The sequence below is a fragment of the Lithobates pipiens genome, unplaced genomic scaffold, assembly GCF_037356315.1.
Source record: "Lithobates pipiens isolate NorthernLeopardFrog02 unplaced genomic scaffold, aLitPip1_a1.2 Scaffold_8, whole genome shotgun sequence".
NCBI classification, from domain to species: Eukaryota; Metazoa; Chordata; class Amphibia; order Anura; family Ranidae; genus Lithobates; species Lithobates pipiens.
Genome location: NW_027507903.1, coordinates 124,116,118 through 124,138,518, shown reverse-complemented (window position 1 = coordinate 124,138,518; position 22,401 = coordinate 124,116,118). Strand labels below are relative to the sequence as shown.

Sequence of the window (22,401 nt, the reverse complement as noted above, 5' to 3'; positions counted from 1 at the left end):
ATGGCTTGTGTCTAGGAATGTATTAGTTTGAGACGTTCACAAAATATTACATTCCGGGCATCACCACCAAGGCTGCTTTCTGTTCTAATACAATGTGGTTGAATTTGTAAAGCAGTAAGAATGTACACACAGGCAATAAAGCCTAGCCAAATATGTGTTTTTATTTAAAAAAAAATAAAAAAGGTTTTTGCCTTGTTTGAGATCAAATGTCTAAAGAGAATACAGCTTTATTTTATCCATTAAGCTTAGTTTAGTAAGTTAACACTCTTTGCTGCTTTTATAAATCGACCCAAATTCTAATGTACGTGGTAAGTGCAGGCACCTATCTTAATCAGCTTTCAGGGACACCTTTGTATGCTTTAGGCACGTGTTGCATGAAGGCAGCCCATTTGTTTTGAATGGTCCCTCAATGCACAAAAATGACCACACTTGCATTGTTGTTGCATAATAGCACTGGTGTATTTGTTTACCCTGTGCATTGTGGTGCCATTGAGAATGAATGCTGCAAATTATGCTAAGGTGAGGCGTGTTAAAAAGTACATTTACATTTTTGATACCCTAACAAGTTATAGTGCCAGCTTCAATGATTTCACTATTTAAACCAGCCTTTTCCAACCTGTTTACCCCAGAGGAACTTTTGAAAAAATGTTAAGGTCTTGGGGAACCCTTGCTAAAACCAATGCATTGGTGGTCAGTGGGACAAATGTAGTGTTCAGAATGCCACTCTTGCAGACGGCAAAAAAGATCATTGGTATAATGCCGCTGACTCTGCCAAGGAACTGTGCAGTAACTAGCAGATGGGAGGTCAGCCATAGCTCAAGGACGCTAGCATCCTCTGAAGAAACTCTAGGGTTGAATAGAACCCTGGCAATTTAAACAAATTGCTTGCAGGGCAATTACTGCTATCAGAACAAAGGCGGTGTAAGAATTTTTGTCTACTTAGGCAAAGGTGCATTTTCCCCCCCCCCCCCCCCCCCATCGTTCTCCCACCATCGCCTCCCCACACTGTCCCCCCACCCCCTCCACAATGGCAGTCCTGGAGCCATTTTTTTAATTTTTACATTTTTTGCTTACATGTTTTAAAAATAATTTTAGGCCTGAAAATTACGTAAAAGCCTAAAAATATTTTTATTTTGTTGGAAGCAGAAAAAAATGTTAGTAGTTTTAATTTTTTTTATGTTACACAACATTAACGCAACTGTTTATGAAAGGCAACATTTCAGTAAAATATACATTAATGTTAATTTATGGGCACATAAATGCAATTTATTAGCAAATTTTTTTCTGGGGGGGGGGGGGAATTTAACAGATGAGGTTGTGCCGAGTAAAAAGATACCCTTAATCCTTAAAATTGTGTGCGCCTGAAAAGCTTTAAAAGCCCCTACAGTTCATCAGTTAAGTTTCACGCAGCAAAACTGGTGCTAAAATGATTTCTTTCGCTCTGGCGTGCATGCTGACATATAACATGTGTAGGATAATTGCGTTTTTCATACGTAGGTGTCCCAATGCACACATTTTTTGTAACGGGGGGAGGGCTCTAAAAAATGTAAAAAAATAAAATAAAAATTTATGTTTTCTTATATGCTACATATGTTTACATTTTTGGTTTTATTTTTATTTTTTTATTTTTACATAACTTGCATTGCTATTACATATGGGACCATTAGCCCCCTATGTGATAGCATATAGGTGACAGATTCTCTTTATGGGGACACCCGGGTCTACTAGACCCTGAATGCCTCCTCTCTAATCCACTACAGCTGATGGAATACAGACCATGCTTGCTTTTCCCATCACTGATCCCAGAGAATGACAACTCTGGTCCAGGAGGGAGGCTGAGCTCCTGCCGCTCTTCCCAATGATGCCCGCCATGACAGCTTCAGTCCAGGAAGTGATGTCATACACGTCACTTCCTGGTCTGTGTACAGGAAGGAGGCTGAATTTCCCCTGCTCTTCCCAGCGATGCCCGCCATGACTGCTCCAATCCAGGAAGTGATGTCATACACATCACTTCATGATCTGTGTACAGGAGGGAGGCTGAGCTTCTGGCGCTCTTCCCAGTGATGTCCGCCATGACAGCACCCATCCAGTGTATAACATCACTTCCTGATCTGTGTACAGGATGGAGGCTGAGCTCCTGGTGCTCTTCCCAGCGAAGCCTGCTATGACAGTTCTGATCAAGAAGTGAGGTCATACACCTCACTTCCTGGTCTGTGTACAGGAGGGAGGCTGAGCTCCCGATGCTCTTCCCAGTGACGCTCTCCATGTCAGCTCCGGACCCACAGGTGGGACAGCAGAGCTCGATGAACATGGCGGGGGGGAGGAGGCACATCACGGCGGTGGTGGATAGTGAAGGTTCATCTCTTTCACGTGAAAGCACACAGTCGGCTTCACTAAAGTGCACAAGTGTTTTTTTTTTTTACACATTATAGTGGCTGGATGGATCACCAGCTATATCCTGCTGTTATTGACACAGAAGGATGAGTGCAAAGATGCACAATGCAATGCTGGGACCTAGCACTAGAAAGCTGGTTATTATGGATACTGCACTTTTCCTTGTCCTATCAAGCCAAACTGTTGTTTGACTTTTTGTCACGTGAGATTACAAGTAAATGGTGAGGGGAACACATACAGTGGGGCAAAAAAGTATTTAGTCAGCCACCAATTGTGCAAGTTCTCCCACTTAAAAAGATGAGAGAGGCCTGTAATTGTCATCATAGGTATACCTCAACTATGAGAGACAAAATGTGGAAACAAATACAGACAATCACATTGTTTGATTTTTGAAAGAATTGATTTGAACATTATGGAGGAAAATAAGTATTTTGTTAATATCAAAAGTTAATCTCAATACTTTGTTATATATCCTTTGTTGGCAATGACAGAGGTCAAACGTTTTCTGTAAGTCTTCACAAGGTTGTCACACACTGTTGCTGGTATGTTGACCGATTCCTCCATGCATATCTCCTCTAGAGCAGTGATGTTTTGGGCATGTCGCTGGGCAACACAGACTTTCAACTCCCTCCAAAGGTTTTCTATGGGGTTGGGATCTGGAGACTGGCTAGGCCACTCCAGGACCTTGAAATGCTTCTTACGAAGCCACTCCTTCATTGATTGGGTGGTGTATTTGGGATCATTGTCATGCTGAAAGACCCAGTCACATTTCATCTTCAATGCCCTTGCTGATGGGAGAAGGTTTGCACTCAAAATCTCACGATACATGGTCCCATTCATTCTTTCATGTACACGGATCAGTTGTCCTGTTCCCTTTGCAGAGAAACAGCCCCAAAGCATGATGTTTCCACCCCCATGCTTCACAGTAGGTATGGTGTTCTTTGGTTGCAACTCAGCATTCTGTCTGCTCCAAGTTGTGTTTCTACCAAACAGTTCTACTTTGGTTTCATCTGACCATATGACATTCTTCGTTGGTCCCAGCTCTCTGCAGGTCATTCACTAGGTACCCCGTGTGGTTCTGGGATTTTTGCTCATCGTTCTTGTGATCATTTTAACCCCACGGGGTGAGATCTTGCATGGAGTCCCAAATCGAGGGAGATTATCAGTGGTCTTGTATGTCTTCCATTTTCTAATTATTGCTCCCACAGTTGATTTCTTCACACTAAGCAGCTTGCCTATTGCAGATTCAGTCTTCCCAGCCTGGTGCAGGTCTACAATTTTGTTTCTGATGTCCTTCGACAGCTCTTTGGTCTTCACCATAGTGGAGTTTGGAGTGTGACTCTTTGAGGTTGTGGACAGGTGTCTTGTATACTGATAACAAGTTCAAACAGGTGCCATTAATACTGGCAATGAGTGGAGGACAGAGGAGCCTCTTAAAGAAGAAGATACAGGTCTCTGTGAGACAGAAATCTTGCTTGTTTGTAGGTGACCAAATACTTATTTTCCACCATAATTTGCAAATAAATTCTTTCAAAAATCAGACAATGTGATTGTCTGGATTTGTTTCCACATTTTGTCTCTCATAGTTGAGGTATACCTATGATGACAACTACAGGCCTCTCATCTTTTTAAGTGGGAGAACTTGCACAATTGGTGGCTAACTAAATACTTTTTTGCCCCACTGTATGGGGAAAGGGTTAGTAGGGCCCAGATAATAATGTGTATTGGTAGAGGATGTAGACTTAAAAAAAAAGGTGTTTCCGAAGGGCAAAAAGAGTTTGTAAATAGAATACAGTTTTCTGAAATGTTCATTATATTATTTACACTAATTTGTAACCGCAAAAGTGCATGCTTTTGTTACATGTATTTTTTGCACAAAGCCTTACATGCTTTTTATATTATCTGCATTTTTGCTTCTCTTGTCTTTAAAACTGATGTGTAATATTTTCTATTTCAGGTTGTTCAGCACTCGGTGTCCCCGATGCCAAGGCACTTTGCCACGTTCAGAGCTGGTAATGAGGGTTGGGGAACGAGTCTATCACACTGATTGTTTCAGATGTTCGGTCTGTAGTCGACGGCTTCTTCCGGGTGAGGAAATCAGCCTCAGAGACCAGGAATTATTGTGCGGGGCAGAGCATAACATTCCAGGTATGGAGGGATAATTGCTATCCCATTGTTTCTACCAAGTAGATGATTACGTAAATTCTGGTTAAAATATTATACTACCTGTTATGGCAATTATATTTACACATCTGCATGTTAGTGGAAGCTCAGTTCAAGTAAATTAATAATAATAATATGTTTACACAATTATTTATATTGCCTGTTAAAACAGCCATATAGTGTATTTTGCATACAGTCTCCATCTTTAAAGGGAACCTGTGCTCCGATGATGCACACCAAAGCATTTATATTTGCTAAATATACAGTAAAAGTGCTTTAAAACAATCCCTCATTCACCTCTGTAGCTTTAAAATGTTTTCAAATGTTTACATATTCCTAATAAGCTATTGATAAGCCTTTACTGCCCTCTAAAGCAGCAGGCATTGTGGTGCAGTTCATCCTCACAGTTCACAGAAAATGCACTGTTGGGTTTTTGCAGGTAGAAAAATGTGTATTTACTTTTTTTTCTTTCAGGAGCCTGTAAAACATTGCAAGTCAGGCTCCTGCAGACTGTCAGTGTAGCTGTCTGCCCATACTTCCAATACGGGCAAGCAGTTACTTCAGTTCAGAAAGCTCAATGGACTATGAGAGCGCTCACTAGCACCCTCGCAGTTCATTGAGAACTACAAGATGTCAGTCGCAAATACTGACAGTACTTGTAGGCATTAATTCACAGAACGTTGTTAGTGAACTACACAGCTGTGTAGGTGGAGCCTTACATGGTTGCACTCTTTTGAAATTGTGACAGCTCGTGCGGGGAGAAGATCCCCGTCCCACTGTCACAGAGAGGGGGAATAGGGGGCAGAGGCTGCAGGAGTGGGAACATGTTACATGTTCCGCCCTAAAAATGGGTGGAACATGTAGCATGTTCCCAAAGCGTGTGACCGTGTGTAGGCAAGACTGTTTTTTCCGAGGAGAATTCCGATCTTGTGTATGAGGCATAAGAGTATAATAGAGACAAGTATTACTGTAAGGTTTGTTTTTTTGGCACTTTCCACTCAAATCTATGAAGTGGAATTATTCTCAGTGCTTTGTCTTTGGTATCTACCGGTTAGTCACATTTATATATGCGTGCAGTATATTTTGTGGGCAATGTATGAACTAGCTTTCCTGTCGTTTTGTTGGTGGGAACTCCTTGTCCCACATTTTTGATTTGGAGACATGGGGGGCGATTTACTAAAACTGGTGCACACAGAATCTAGTGCAGCTGTGCACGTTAACCAATCAGCAGATAACGTTTTATTTTTATTTTATATGCAAACAACATTAAAACAACACAATCCGGTTATGCAAGCAAAATCACATTAAACCAAACATAGCCCAGGGAGTTCTATAGACTCTATGGAGGATAAAAATCTGTGTAGGTCTGTGTGATAGAGAAAGAGCCACCTGGGGTGAGGACTGGAGAATATCATCCCAGACCTCTTCCGGAATGGGACCGATATCTTTTTCCCAACCAGCCCTAGAGCGAATGGGAAAGTTCAGTAAGAACCTATCTGACAATACCCTGTATGTAGCAGAGGTAAGACCTTTTGTTGACCTTGCTTGTACTATCTTATCAAGAACAAAAATTGGGGGGGGGGGAGAACATCCTAGCAGAAGAGAATTGGGCATGTAAAGCATGTCTTAATTGAAGGAATTGATAGAACCAATTAGATTGTAGAGAGAGATAACTTCTGCTTGTTCAGTTAAGCTTTGAAAAGCTGATTAGAAGCTGATTGGTTACAATACACAGCTGTGCCAGATTTTGTGTGCATCAGCTTTAGTAAATCTCCCCCATGGTCTTTTACACCCAATATAACATGGGTGCTCAACCTGTGCCCCTCCAGCTGCTGCGAAACTACAAGTCCCATGAGGCATTGTAAGGTTGACAGTTACAAGCCTGATTCCCAAAGGCAGAGGCATGATGGGACTTTTATTTCCACAACAGCTGGAGGGCCACAGGTTGAGCACCCATGCAATACAACAAGTTGGACAAGTAGTCTGGTTTATGAATTGGATTATTCATGATACTATAACAGACACTTAGGGGAATTCATAAAGGGTGTCTACAATGCTCTTTAGAATTCAATGTGCATTCATATGACAAATGTCAGTACTGACCACAGATTCGTAAACAGTTATATACACTGAGAAAAATTATAAACGCAACACTTTTGTGTTTGCTCCTATTTATCATGAGCTGAACTTAAAGAGCTACGACTTTTTCTATGTACACAAAAGGCCTATTTCTCTCAAATATTGTTCACAAATCTGTCTAAATCTGTGTTAGTGAGCACTTCTCCTTTGCCGAGATAATTCATCTACCTCACAGGTGTAGCATATCAAGATGCTGATTAGACAGTATGATTATTGCACAGGTGTGCCTTAGGCTAGCCACAATAAAAGGCCACTCTAAAATGTGCAGTTTTATCACACAGCACAATGCCACAGATGTCACAAGTTTTGAGAAGCATGCAATTGGCATGCTGACTGCAGGAATGTCCACCAGAGCGGTTGCCCTTGAATTGAATGTTAATTTCTCTACCATAAGCCATCTCCAAAAGCGTTTCAGAGAATTTGGCAGTACATCCAACCTACTTCACAACCGCCGACCACGTGTAACCACACCAGCCCAGGACCTCTACATCCAGCATCTTCACCTCCAAAATCGTCTGAGACCAGCCACCCAGACAGCTGCTGCAACAATCGGTTTACATAACCAAAGAATTTCTGCACAAACTGTCAGAAACCATCTCAGGGAAGCTCATCTGCATGCTCATTGTCCTCATCGGGGTCTCGACCTGACTGCAGTTCATCGTCGTAACTGACTTGAGTGGGCAAATGCTCACTTTTGATGGCGTCTGGCACTTTGGGGAGGTGTACTCCTCATGGATGAATCCCGTTTTTCACTGTACAGGGCAGATGGCAGACAGTGTGTATGGTGTTGTGTGGGTGAGCGGTTTGCTGATGCCAACGTTGTAGATCGAGTGGCCCATGGGGGCAGTAGGGTTATGGTATGGGCAGGCGTATGCTATGGACAACTAACACAGGTGCCTTTTATTGATGGTATTTTGAATGCACAGAAATACCGTGATGAGATCCTGAGGCCCATTGTTGTGCCAGTCATCCAGGACCATCACCTCATGTTGTAGCATGATAATGCACGGCCCCATGTTGCAAGGATCTGTACACAATTCCTGGAAGCTGAAAACATCCCAGTTCTTGTATTGCCAGCATACTCACCAGACATGTCACCCATTGAGCATGTTTGGGATGCTCTGGATCAGTGTATACGACAGCGTGTTCCAGTTCCTGCCAATATTCAGCAACTTCGCACAGCCATTGAAGAGGAATAGACCAGCATTCCACAGGCCATACAATCAACAACCTGATAAACTCTATGCCAAGGAGATGTGCTTCACTGTGTGAGGCAAATGGTGGTCACCCCCCCCCCCCCACTTCATGCTGTCAATCACAAGGAGAGGGCAGACCCGATAGGGAACAATTGGCTTGACTTTCTCAGGCTCTGCCCACTGCAATGGTACTGGTTGCTAAGATCCCATTGGTGTTAAAGCTGATGGCGTCTTTGTGACATGTAGGGAGGAGATGGGAGTAGCAGCAGGAAATATGCTGCTGTGCTTCACAACGTACAGGGACGGCACTCTGGCTGTCTCTGTACGCCAACTTAAAGTTGGTCTCTATTACCTTCATTTTCATTATTTACAAATTGAAGATAATTATTTTAGAATTTGGTGCAGTAATAGTGCCACTTAGTAAAATAATTACCCAAATCAACTGCAAAGTGTCAGTAAAGGATTTTTTAAATCTGACACAGGCCATTTTAAAAGGGCCATAGTGTCAGAAAAGTATTGTTGGGGATTTTTTTGAATTCTCCCAATTGTTCTCTATGATTTCTATTTGTTACAAAGAAATTTATTTTCAGGTTTTGTTTTTATGTGGATTATTTTCTTTCTTCATCCCCTGTTCTAATTGTGTGCAATACGGTCAACACAGTTTGATTTATTAGTTGAAAGCAAATTAGTGAGATGTCTGCCAGTATGGCAATAAAAAGCCATATTGGAATACAAAAAAAGAGTCATGTGGATCTTGTTTAAGCAGATACTTATTACAGAGAACAAAACATCAAATGATACGTTAGCAATAATTTTGTACAAAAATGAAAAGTGCTAGGAAGTCTTCCAAGATATTGTTTTCATGAAATCATATCACACTGAATTCTGATACAATCTGATGGGAAGAAAAGCACTAACATTGCAGGAGACAACCAATGAGATGTTCACTTTCATTTTTCAAACCTGTATTGCATGACAGTAGGAGTAGGTGGATTTCCTATAGATTTTATGAGTCTATGATCAGACTTTTCGCCCAGATGTTGGCCTGTATTCAGTTGTCGATTGTTGAAATATTTTAAATGAAAAGCTAAACATGATGACCGTTACTTTATAAAATACAGTCAAGTCGCATTCCATTACACACATTCCACTTCACAAAGAAATAAGTAGTAGTTATAGGTAACTTCATATATATTTCCTATAAACCAGCTTTTCTCAATCATGGTCACTTGTACACTGGCTAACAATATATGGGGTCTCTTCTACACCAACCATCACCATAAGGGTCACATCTACACTGACCAACAATATAATGGGTCTCTTCTACGCTGACCAACAATATAAAGGGTCACTTCTACACTAACCAACAATGTAAGGGGTCTCTATTATACTGACCATCAATATAAGGGGTCTCTATTACACTGACCAACAATATAAAGGGTCTCTATTACACTGACCAACAATATAAGGGATCTCTTCTACACTGACCAACAATGTAAGGGGTCTCTATTTCACTGACTAAAAATATAAGGGGTCTCGTCTACACTGACCCATATTATAAGGGGTCTCTTCTACACTGATTAACATTATCATCGACCGAGGCATGATGGGTTGCTGACGTCACAAGGGGTTGGGGCCACCAGTTGACATCATCGGGTGACTCCACCCCTTAGTTATTTAAGAAATGTCAGACTGAGGAGCAGGCAGACGGCAGGAGCCTTCGATGAGACTGGAGGGGTTTTCTTTTTCCGGGTCCGGTGGTGTGGCAGGCATCGTGATTAATGATGGATCTACAATCGGGGGAACCCCACCCTTTTTTTTTCTGAATTTTCTATCGCCTGCATTCTTTTGTTTACATTTCAGCTCTCAGGAGGGAAGCCCGCTGACAGCTGATAAGTCATCGGTTGTTAAGGATGCGGTGGCCGGCTCCCCAGCCCACTCCTTACCAATCAGCTATTCTTCACACAGAATTTTAATCGGTCATTCATTTTTCGACCAATTTAAATTCGAATTGTTACGAAAATGTTGAATTTGTTAGAAAACAAACATACCAAACAAAATTAAACCAAATTTGTTACTATTTCATTCAGAAATTTGGATATATCCGAATCTCCGAATAACCAAAAATCTGTCCAAATTTATATTTGGACTGAAACTAATTACACATGTCTATTGGGCAAGGCTGGCTAGTGCAGCCCAAAGCATCTGGTATGAATGGCTTTTACTTTGTTTTGTTTACAGCCTCTACTCCTTTAGTTAATTAATCCTACTATGTTCCCATTTTTTCCTTATACATGTAATGGATCAGCTCTATAAAAACATCCTACATTCACTGTCCGTTCTTTGTGTTCCAGAAAATGGCAGGTCCTCTTCACATAGGTCTCATATCCACAAGCAGACCGAAAAGACAACGAGAGTACGGACTGTTCTGAATGAAAAGCAGTTACACACACTACGAACGTGCTACGCAGCCAACCCTCGACCGGACGCCTTGATGAAAGAGCAGCTTGTAGAAATGACTGGGCTCAGCCCGAGGGTGATCCGGGTCTGGTTTCAGAACAAACGCTGTAAAGACAAGAAGAAATCCATCTTCATGAAACAGCTACAGCAGCAGCAACAACTCAGTGACAAGACGGTAAAATATGGTTATGGTCAATAGTCGGACAAAATTCATGCTGTATATGAAGTGTCAGGGATATTTTTATGCTGTGATTGTGATCTGGGCTTGCTCCAAACTCATTGATCGAGAAATGGGATGCTCACAATCAATGCAATGCTCAGTAATATTACTGATTAACTCTTTCATATAGAAATGAAACAGAATGAAATATGTCTGGCTTTGGCCGATAATGCTTGTCACACATTCTACAATCATTCATTTTCATTGTAATTTAAAGCTTAATTCCAGGCAGATTTAAAGGGCACAAATGAATATGGCTCTGTATTCATTAATACATCGTTAAATGTATTTTTTAAATGCAAGCAGTATAAATTTGACTTGGAATCTGCACATTGCAAACCCCTGTACAGTAAGGCTTAGGCCTTGTTCACACCATGTGAAGAGCCATGATTTATTCTGTTCCTGTCTTTGCTAGCACACAAGGAAAACAATTGTTCTCTATGTGCCCTGTTCACATGACAACACTGGTTATCACATGTGGATTTGCAATGTGTATGCAGTTTTCTGCGCAGAAAAAAAGATGATGCATAATTACCTTCCAACTTCTGTGGATGGGAACGAGAGACACCTATCAGCAAAAGTATGTTGGCATAGGACACACCCCCTGTCACACCCCCTTAACCTCCCTGGCGGTTTTCCCGAGTGTGGCTTGGGGTTAAATTTCAGTACCATTAGAGGTAACCCTGAGCCACACCTGGGATTGCATTGCAGGATCCTGGTGCGGTGTACTTACCTTGTCCCTAGGATCCTGCAATGTCCCCGTGCTGTGTCTGCAGGCTGTGTCCTCTGTGTGCCGGGCTCCGTTCCCTGTGAGTGTCGCGACGCATGGGGTGGAACCCGTCAGCAAATTCAAAAATATTGAAAATTCATGCATACAGTACACGTCTTACAGATTACATTACTGTATGAAATCATTTCACATCCATTTTGTCCTTAGTGCTTTGTCCAGCGCCCTGCATGCAGTTTTATATTATATATACTGTTCTTTCTGCCTGGAAACTTGAGATTGTCCATAGCAACCAAAAAGTATCCCTTTATGTTAAAAGTGGTTTTAGAACAGCTAGAAAACAGCGATAGTAAATTAGAACACTTGCAGAATTAGTGAATCGTGGGGTAATTCATTTTATTATTATTATGTTATTATTATTTTTTTATAATTATTTAGAGGTATATATTATATTATAATTTATGATTTTGTGTTTCAAACTTTATCATACACGGGATATCTACTAGACTCTTGTTTGGACAGATTTAAGTGTGTTGTTGCTAAGAATTACATCCCCACAATATAAAACGCCAAATTTCTATGCAAAATAATTGTACCACTTTGAGACGCAAAAATCTGACATGATCATACCACCAGGGAGGCTACAGGAGAATTATACAAAAAAAAAAAAAAAAAAAGATTAGTTAAACCCACAAGTGATTTTTTACCACTACTATTCCTTTATACTGGCCTTTAAAATTTACAGATGCAGCAATTTAGAAGTTGGATGAAAGGTTTAGTACTGAAAAACACTTTTTGAAAGATAAATAGTGCATTTTATATACAACTATATAGATCAGACCAAAATGAGAGACAGATGAGGAGGAAAGAGGGGCAGAGGGACTTTACCCCAAATCAGGGACAGTCCCTCAAAATCAGGGACAGTTGGGAGCTATACTGATGTTACATCAACATTGTGGTTTTAACAGGGCACATAGAGAACAATTGTTTTCTTTGTGCCTTTGCAGAAAATGTGTGTTACACATTTCTTCGCAGAAAAAAACTTGCATGACAGCAGTGTTATGGTGTGCACAGAGCACTTAGAAAACAATGGAATGTTTCCTGGCAGAGATCACGTAATAAATACGCATGTCTCTGCACATGGTGTGAACAAGCCTGTGTAAGTCAAATCTGTGTTTTTTTTCATCAGTTTTTTTTTTGCACATATGGTGTGAATGAGGCCTTAAACTGGGAGAAGGAGATTTAATTCCTTATCCTATCCAATCGATATGATATCAAATTCTAAACTGTGTCACTTAAAAAAAAAAGGGGGTTGTAAAATTTTGCGTTTTGACACCTTAATGCATCCTGTGCATTAAGGTGACAAAACACCTGGCAGTGAACCCCCAGCCCCCCCCCCCCCCCCCGTTTTACTTACCTGAGCCCTGGAACTTGACCTAGCGGGGATGTGCTGTCTCTCTGCCCGGGGTTCTTGGCTCTTGATTGGATAGATTGATAGCAGCAGGGGGTTATCTAATGTGGGGAGGAGCCGCGAGAGCTGCTGGGGACCCCAGAAGACAAGATTCGGGGGCCAATCTGTGCAAAACGAGCTGCATGTGGAGGTAAGTATGATATGTTTGTTATTAAAAAAAAAAGAAACCGAACAATCACTTTAAGGAACTGTTTACTTGTTTGCCATACCTGTAAAATAGTTTTTGTCTTTTGTCTATTGCTGACATTCTTTCTGTCTTTTCAGAGTCTTCAAGGGTTAACAGGAACGCCACTTGTAGCAGGAAGCCCCATCCGCCATGACAGTGCCATGCAGGGAAATGCAGTAGAGGTACAGACCTATCAACCTCCCTGGAAAGCACTCAGTGATTTTGCATTGCAGAGTGACTTGGAGCAACCTGCATTTCAGCAGCTGGTAAGGATAAAATATATGTGATAGAGAATTATAGGCACAGTGTCTTCCACAAAGGACTTTTTCTATGTGAGCGTATGATGGCAAGTCACCAAAATGAAAATGTACTGATTTGTAAAAAAAAAAATCATACGCAAGATGCGTAAGAGGTTTACATTTCAATAGAAACAGTAAAGTTGAAAGTAAAAGTGAAATCTCCAAGGATAAAAATAGGGGGCAGGCTCCAGGGCAGTTCTCTTGAACTTGGCTTAACTACCTAGTGAGTCATTGAGCATGAGACAGGCATGCAGGGTAGAGTTTAAACCTTTCGGATTTCACAGCCAGCATGCTTAATCCGGGTCAGTAACCCACTACCTAGCGAATCCAGATCATCTGGATGACAGCTCTAGAATCTAAACCTTCTAGACACACATTGGCATTAGTAGCTTCCACAGTCCCTTTAGGAAAGCAGTGTACTGCAAAACATGGACTGATCAACTGCAACCCTAGCTTGGGGCAAAGTGGCAGTGCAGTATGTGATTGGTCAACTTCAGTTATTTTACGAGAAAGAGTTCAGTGTTACCCTGGGTTGTATGGTCAGCCGCCAGGGGAGCAGCCTTGAGTTTTCTCCATCAGTGGTGTGATGTTACTGACCTTCCACCTTCCCCCTTCCAGGGAGGATATACACTAATTAACTTTAATGGCATCCCAGTCTAATGCCCAGTACATACGTTTGGACTTTCTGACGGAAAATGTGCGATCGGACCGTGTTGTCAGAAAATCTGATCGTGTTTGGGCTCCGTCAGACTTTTTCCGTCTGAATTTCCGACACACAAAGTTTGAGTGCTGGATCTAAAATTTTCCAACAACTAAATCCGATCGTTTAAATTCCGATTGTGTGTAGACAATTCCGACGGACAAAGTGCCACGCATGCTCAGAATAAATTATGAGACAAAAGCTATTGGCTACTGGCCCTTTTATAGTCCTGGCATACGTGTTCTACGTCACCGCATTCAGAACAATCCGATTTTCTGACAACTTTGTGAGACCGTGTGTATGCTATACAAGTTTGGGCCAAAATTAATCTGAAAAATCTGATGGATTTTGTCGTCGGAAAGTCTGACCGTGTCTACAGGGCATTAGTCTGTAGGGTTCAATATTGAGTTGGCCCACCCTTTGCAACTATAACAGGTTAAACTCTTCTGGGAAGACTGTCCACAAGGTTCAGGAGTGTGTCTATGGGAATGTTTGACCATTCTTCCAAAAGCACATTTGTGAGGTCAGGCACTGATGTTGGTCAAGAAGGCCTGGCTCACAGTCTTCGCTCTCAAGGCAGGCGTCCCAATAATTTTGACAATATAGTGTATGTATGGGTTCATTTACTATACTGAGTTTAAATACATAAATAGAATAAATAATAAATAATTATAAAATCATTAAATAATAATAATAAATAATTATAAATAATAATATAAATAAATGTTTTGGGGGTTGATGAACAATCTGCAACTTTTTGAAGGTGTCATTGAGATGAAGAGTTTGGGGGCCCTGCTCTAGTGGATATCATGGAAACAGAAATATGAAGGCAGAAAAAAGACCAAGTGCTACATCGAGATTGCCCTTTTGTTTAATTTATACATATTTTAATGTATTTTACTTTTTTGTCTAATATAGATCTATGTTTGTCCCATGCATGTTTGAATCCACTTACTGTTGTCTGACTCACTACCTTTGCTGGAAGTCAGTTCCATGCATAATAATACTGTACAGCCGTGGCCAAAAGTTTGGAGAATGACACAAATATTGATTTTCACAGTCTGCTGCTTCAGTGTTTAGATCTTTTTTGTCTGTTACTATGGTATACTGAACTATAATTACAACCATTTCATAAGTGTCAAAAGCTTTTATTGACAATTACATTAAGTTTATGCAAAGAGCCAATAGTTGCAGTGTTGGCCCTTCTTTTTCAAGATCTCTGCCATTTGCCCTGGCATGCTGTCAATGAACTTCTGGGCCACATCCTGACTGATGAAAGCCCATTCTTGCATAGTCAATGCTTGGAGTTTGTCAGAATTTGTGGGGGTTTTTTTTTCTCCCACCTCTTGAGGATTAACCAGTGACCACAAGTTCTCAATGGGATTGGGGAGTCTCCTGGCCATGGGCCCAAAATTTCTATGTTTTGTTCCCCAAGTCATTTAGTTATCACTTCTGCCTTTTGACAAGGTGCTCCATCATGCTGGAAAAGGCATTGCTCCTCACCAAACTGTTCTTGGATGGTTGGGAGAAGTTGCTCTCGGGGGATATTTTTGTACCATTCTTTACTCATAACTGTGTTCTTCAAAATTGTGAGTGAGCCCTCTTCCTTGGCTGAGAAGCAACCCCACGCATGAATGGTCTCAGGATGCTTTACTGTTGGCATAACACAGGACTGATGGTAGCGCTCACCTTTTCTTCTCCGGACAAGGTTTTTTCCGGATGCCCCAAACAATCGGAATGAGATTCAGCAGAGAAAATGACTTTACGCCGGTCCTCAGCAGTCCAATCCCTGTACCTTTTGCAGAATATCAGTCTGTCCCTGATGTTTTTCCTGTAGAAAAGTGGCTTCTTTGCTGCCCTTTTTGACATCAGGAAATCCTCCAAAAGTCTTCTCCGCACTGTGCTTGCAGATGCCCTCACACCTGCCTGCTGCCATTCATGAGCAAGCTCTGCACTGGTGGTCCCCCTGATCCTGCAGCTGAATCAACTGTAGGAGACAGTCCTGGCACTTGCTGGACTTTCTTGGGCGCCCTGAAGCCTTCTTCACAAGTGGAATGGAAATATTTTTTTTATGCGATTTAAGTTCATTTCCATGGCAAAGGGGGACTTTGCAATTAATTGCAATTCATCTGATCACTCTTCATTACATTCTTGAGTATATGCAAATTGCCATCATAAAAACGGAGGCAGCAGACCTTGTGAAAATGAATATTTGTGTAATTCTCAAAACTTTTGTCCGCAGCTGTATATATTGCTGAGTTTTGACCATTTCTAGGCCATAAAAGTTGCTGAGTTTTGGCCCTTTCTTTTCCAACTTTGTTGGTCGGATGTTCCGACGGAAACAGTCCGATGGAGCCCACACACGGTCGGATTATCCGACAACGCGGTCCGATCGGACATTTTCCGTAGGAATATCCGACCGTGTGTACAAGGGCTAGATATATCTATGGCTCGACTGAGCATAGAGGTGCACAGAGGTAGAAGTAGGAAAGCGGGGAAGAGGCAGATGCCAGCTTATCAAGGACAAGCAGTTGCATTTGAAATTGTTTTTCTAATGTCTCAGATCAATCGTTCCCCCCGTAAAGTGATGTGCCAGAGGTGTTTGCAGGAGCTCAAAGACATAGGATCATCACTTCAACTGATCATCTCATGTCTGTCGATACCTGACCGCAGGGCTCACGTAGGAGAACTTTACCGCCAGTGATCCTGTCAGATAAGAGAATCCTCTTCTAAAATATGTTGCACACCTGATGGGATCAGGACCTTCTATCTAACTTCTTCCAGTGGAATAATGCGGAGATCTGATCAGACAAGAGTGTGCATGCTGAACTTTTCAGTTTGATTCGGCCTAATGCATACATAAAAAATATGGCCATCTATATCAGTCATATAGTACTACAAATAGTCATCTGACGACGAACGTATGGAGACTAATCAGGGATTCTGTTTAACTGGTGATGATTACAAATTAATCTTTATAAATAATATCTTTATTGTGAAGTTGTGTATAATGAAGTAGCTAGTGGAGTGTAAATCCAAAGCTTTTTTTGTGTACATGATAACTGACCCGATCGGTGATAAACCAAACCAGTCAAAGCCAGTTACTGTCAGCTCTTGTATGAGGTATGTGTAAACATGGAGGTTTACATGGTGCATACACACCTCCACTCATATCAGAGCAAGTCTAACTAGTCATAAATACATCAAGAAAAACATAAATATCCTCAGAAGATTTCCTCGTTTATACTGGCTAACCATTCACTTTCATGTCCTTTTATCATTTGTTTGCGCTCCACATTTTCTTATATAACACATTTATTGTGTTTTCCGTCTGTTTCTTTAGTCTCACTTTATTGCCTTTTAACTTTACCGACTAATTTTACTGCTTTCGCTCCTTTGTCCTCTTTGCAGAGCACTGCTCTCTGCTTTTTATAGTTGAAACTGTCTAAAACAAAAGAAAAACATCAAAATACCTATATATTTATATACTGGATTAACCGACAAAGGGTTATATAGATTAACATTATCAACTGCATAGCCAGACGGGTGACATATGTAGTCCTAAATAAACAATTCAGCTTTCTCGTGTCAGCGCTCTGCCTCCGGCCTTCTTATTGCACACCAAATCAGCCTTATCACCTCTATCACCTCTGTTCAATGAGCATTACCTCCAGTAATACAGGATGGTAAAACAGTAAACCTCTATGTATTTCAACATGGTATTTAGCTATTTTCCTGGAGTTTCACTTTAGCTGCCCAGTATAGAAGTCGTTTTTATTTCTACACAATAATAACATAAAAAGAGAGCTTTATTGATATGCAATAATGAACTTCTTTACATTGTCACAGCAACCCCAACTATAACTTTGATGCCGTGTATACACGGTCGGACTTTCCGGCAGAAAAAGTCAGATGGAATTTTTTTATGGGATATTCCGATCCTGTGTGGGCACGATTGGACTTTTTTTTTTCGAAAATTCTGACGGACCTAGAAATAGAACATGTTTTAAATCTTTCCAAAGGAATCAATTCCTTTCGGGAAAACCGTTCTTCTGTATGCTGTTCCGATGGGCCAAAATCGACGCAAGGGCAGCTATTGGCTACTGGCTATTGAACTTTCTTTTTCTAGTCCTGTTATACATGTTGTACATCATCACGTTCTAGACGATCGGACTTTGGTATGATCGCGTGTAGGCAAGAACGTTTCAACAGAACTCCGTCAGAAAAAATGTCAAAGTTTATTCTGATGGGAAAAAACGGTCGTGTGTACGCGGCATGACACTTGTGTCTATGGATTACTTACAGAGTGGATAAAAATCAATGATTTAAAAAAAATCTGATTTTTACCAAATTTATTTTAGTAAAATTCTTTTGGAGTAAAGATCTATCTAAAGATAGTTTTCTATTTAAGATACATTCATAATGTATTTTATTCAGCATGAATGGAGTTTAGTTATATAGCATGAGGCTGTATATTTTGCAATATTTTGATTTTTCGTAAACTCAGTGAATCCAAGCTGAGATAACATGCACTGCATTGATGCATTCACACAATTTCACAGTAATCATGAGCTAAAACAAAGTTCAGGAATATTCCTTTATCCCATTGTTTTGCAAGTTTATGTACAGTACAAACTGTATGATTGAATTGGTTCTGATATCGCTGTTTTACTAACCTGACAGCTTATTATTCTAAATGGGAAACCTTCATTTTGTTTGCAAATTTTAAAGATTCTAACTACCTGCAAGAATGAGTCCTTACATTTAAAGCGCATCTGTCATTTCAGATCCATCATGGCACCACCTATTAGCGGGCATTTACTCACCTACTGCCGCCACATCCCTCACCTTGTTGTGTCACTGCCCCATCACCACCCGTCCCATTAAAGTGAATGGGACTGTCGGTGAGTCAACAGCGGATCAGAGGAGGAGCCTCTGCGTGACAAGAGATGACAGTTGCTCTTTAAAATTATGATTTAAATCAACTTGATTTAAATCAAATCCACCCTGATTACTTAGCCTTTTTTTTTTGTAGTATTTAAAGTATCAAAGTGGAAATGTACTGCATCTGAACACCACAGACCAATGCTATTTAATTCATTTTATTATTCAAAGCAAACTCACCCATCCATCCCTGTCTCCAGTCTTTATTTTGCTGAACAATTATTTTGAAAGACACCCCCCCCCCTACTATTTCTGGCAGTAGCCATCTTGAGTATGGGCAGATGATTCATGTATCATTTACTTCCTGGAATCCATCTGCCCTTAGCTCTGGTATACACTGAGCTGAGAACCCTCCCTCCCCTACTGAAGACTGCTGGAATGTATGACATAATTTGCTTAGGCGTGGTAACCACGTAAATATTATATGCTTGCCTATATAAAATAGTCCATGTTGATTGAGAGAGTGAAGTTCTGCTTTAATAATAGAGAAAAAGAACAGGGAAAGGGAGGAAAAGAAAAAAAATGGGGGGGGGCATACAATTGGGTATTGAGGGGGTAGGGGGAAGCCTCCCTCTTTTTCTGTTTAGTTTTAATCTCTTCAGTTACAAAGCTGTTTATAAAGAGTAGAAGAGCAAACCACTTTTCTGATGAACGTTTACAATTTTACAGCTCATAGTTTCTTTTGTTCATTTTTTAAATGCATGCTTGATGGTTTTGTTGAAGATTATTGAACTTTGTATTTATGTATAAAGAGGCGTACATGCAATCTGAGAACAAGAAGCTAACGTGGCTAGTATGGCGGGATGAGAGTAGAGAACGTAATTATCTGTATTACAGGCTCTCTTCTGTCTTATGTTCTGTGGGGTTGCTCCAATTTGGCAAGTTTGCTTGTTTTTTAATACCAAAAATGTGGTAATTGATTCAGAAAATATGACTTTTTATTCTTAATTTTCAAAGATCATTTAATCGCTTTACTTCAATTAGCTTGTCAGTCCTCGGCTAATCTCCCACAAGTAGAAATCAAGGAAATTATATAGCTAGTATTAGTTAGTCGCATTCAGCTTGACGTTTTCTGTAATGTCGAAGAAATTTTGTAGCTTATCAAGACACTTCTTCAGTTCCTAGATTGTAAGGAAGATACCCCAGAATTTATATTCACAATTTAAAATGCCTTAATCCAATCACCATGGAATGTTGATTGTCCAAGAGCAGGATGGGAGGTGCGAAGGTTGTGGCGCCAGCCTGTTCTAGTTATATAACTCCATTCTTGGTGTCAGGAAGTCTGCAATCAAGGAACTAAAGCTGGCCATACACTCATCAAAATTTGTTTGTTTCAGCAGGGACCAACCAAATTTTAATCAGTGTGTGACCATCTCTGCTAAACAGAAGTCAATCATTTGGTCCACTTCTGCTGAAGGAAAATGTTGGAAAATTTTCCATGATCAACGGCTGCGGTCAATCAGCTGCAGTCACTGATCAGAGTATTCTGACAGCGGCATGTGACACTGTCAGAATGCAGTGATTTCCTGGCAGTAAGAAAATTCCTCTATCCACCTCATTTGTGTGAATGGAGCAATCTTTTTGGCTGAACAGTAAAAGAATAAATGTCTATGGCCAGCTTAACACCTATCCTGCACCTATCCTATCCTGACGCCAACAGTGGGGTATGTAAATGCTACTATGTGGGTTATTTACTAAAGGCAAACCCAGTGTGCTCTACAAATGCATTTGGAAGTGCAGTCCCTGTAGATCTGAGGGGGACATGCAAGGACAATAAAAAACGTAATCTTTTCTTGCATCAGATCTATAGCGACTGCACTTACAAATGCATTGGCAGTGTACTTCCAAGTGCACTTGTAGTGCACAATGGATTTGCCTTTTGTAAATAACCCCCAATATCTTTCTAACACTCTAGGAACTTAAGAAGTAGCTTTGCAAGCTACGAAACGTCTTTAACATTACAGAACAAGTCCAGTTGAATATGACTAATTACTACTAGATATACTTTACCTTGACCTACCATGTTTCCCCGAAAATAATACATACCCATAAAATAATCTGTAGCGGGATTTCTAAGCATTTGCGCAATATAAGCCATACCCCAATAATAAGACATAGTGATAGGCGTGGCTATGCAGCGTACCGGAGCGGAGCGATAAAGAAGACGGGCAGCCCTTCTCATCTGCCCCATCATGAAAGCTGCTATCTCTGAGGTGACCAGAGAAGTGCGGGCAGCCCCATCAACAAGGTCGGCTCCCCCTGTCAGGTCCCTGTCGTTCTGTGTGTGCTGCAAGCTGAGGCATAGAGGGAGACATAGAAAGTGAAAGTAAAAGTCACCTCAGTGAAGTAAGGAGCAAGACGCTCTGCTTTAGGCATTGTGTGTCCTCAGGGGAAGAAGTAAAGCTGTGGCTGCCGTTTTACTCAGCACTGTGGGTCTCTCTCCCCCAGCACCAACCAGTAACAGTCTGTGGGTCTCTCTCCCCCAGCACCAACCAGTAACAGTCTGTGGGTCTCTCTCCCCCAGCACCAACCAGTAACAGTCTGTGGGTCTCTCTCCCCCAGCACCAACCAGTAACAGTCTGTGGGTCTCTCTCACCCCCCACAAACAGGGCTGGATTAATGTAGGGGCTATTGGAGCTGCAGCTCCAGGCCCCTACCTTAATATAGACCTAGCCACCCAAAAAGAACACACTGCTCATGAAAAGCAATTGGCCAACAGAGTTCTCCCCTGACGGGCCCTGCATTCCACATGCACCACCTGGGCAGGGTGGTGGGATTGACGATGGGCGCCGCATAAGCAGTCCTAATGGAAGCCTGGGGCACGCCAGTGCAGGGCTCTTGCAGAATTCCAGGGATTCCATAGTGTTAGGCCTATCTGGCTGCACTCTTTCAGCACAGAGTGCACGCCAATGCACAGCCCTTACAGCGACCTGGCAAGTCAAATGGCAGGCTTCCCTAGTTGGCATGTGCCCTTTGGAGTTTGAGCGCATGCCAACATAGGCTCTTCGAAACACAGAAGGGTGCCCAATAAAAGGTCCACCAAAATCCTCAGCACCAAGCACATGATGCTCTTAATCCAGCCCTGCCCACAAACACCAGTAAAGCTGCTGCTTAATACAAATTAGACATCCCCTGAAAATAAGCCACAGTGTGTCTTCTTGAGGAAAAATAAATATAAGACAGTGTCTTATTTGCGGGGGAAACACTGTAGATAGATGAGAAGCTTCACAGACAAGGAAATGGTGTACTAATTTTCATAAATTACTTCTATATAAACAGGTTCTGTAAGCTGGCTACCCACCTATATGCAGCAGTTTTTGTAGGAAAATTCCTACAATGCATATGCATTGCAGAGCACCTTAACGCTTGGTGACTCATTACCATGTGCTGTGGTGCACCGTTTTGGAAAATATAGTGCAGGTGCTTTTTCTAAACTGTGGCATCTCATTCAAATCACTGGTCTACCTTAATGCAATGTATTTTAACATGTGTGCAACGACGTGCCAAACAGCCCACTTGTAC

At 41.3% G+C, this 22,401-nt stretch overlaps 1 protein-coding gene across 2 annotated transcripts in view; it reads left to right on the top strand.

Annotated features, from left to right (window-relative positions):
- ISL2 (ISL LIM homeobox 2) overlaps positions 1-22,401 on the top strand; it is a 37,656-nt gene that overhangs the window by 14,541 nt on the left and 714 nt on the right. For both annotated transcript variants that reach the window (XM_077473372.1, XM_077473371.1), the window contains 3 exons: positions 4,352-4,542; positions 10,247-10,527; positions 13,035-13,202. In XM_077473372.1, coding sequence (XP_077329498.1) covers positions 4,352-4,542; positions 10,247-10,527; positions 13,035-13,202 — 640 coding nt within the window. The remainder of the gene's footprint in view (positions 1-4,351; positions 4,543-10,246; positions 10,528-13,034; positions 13,203-22,401) is intronic.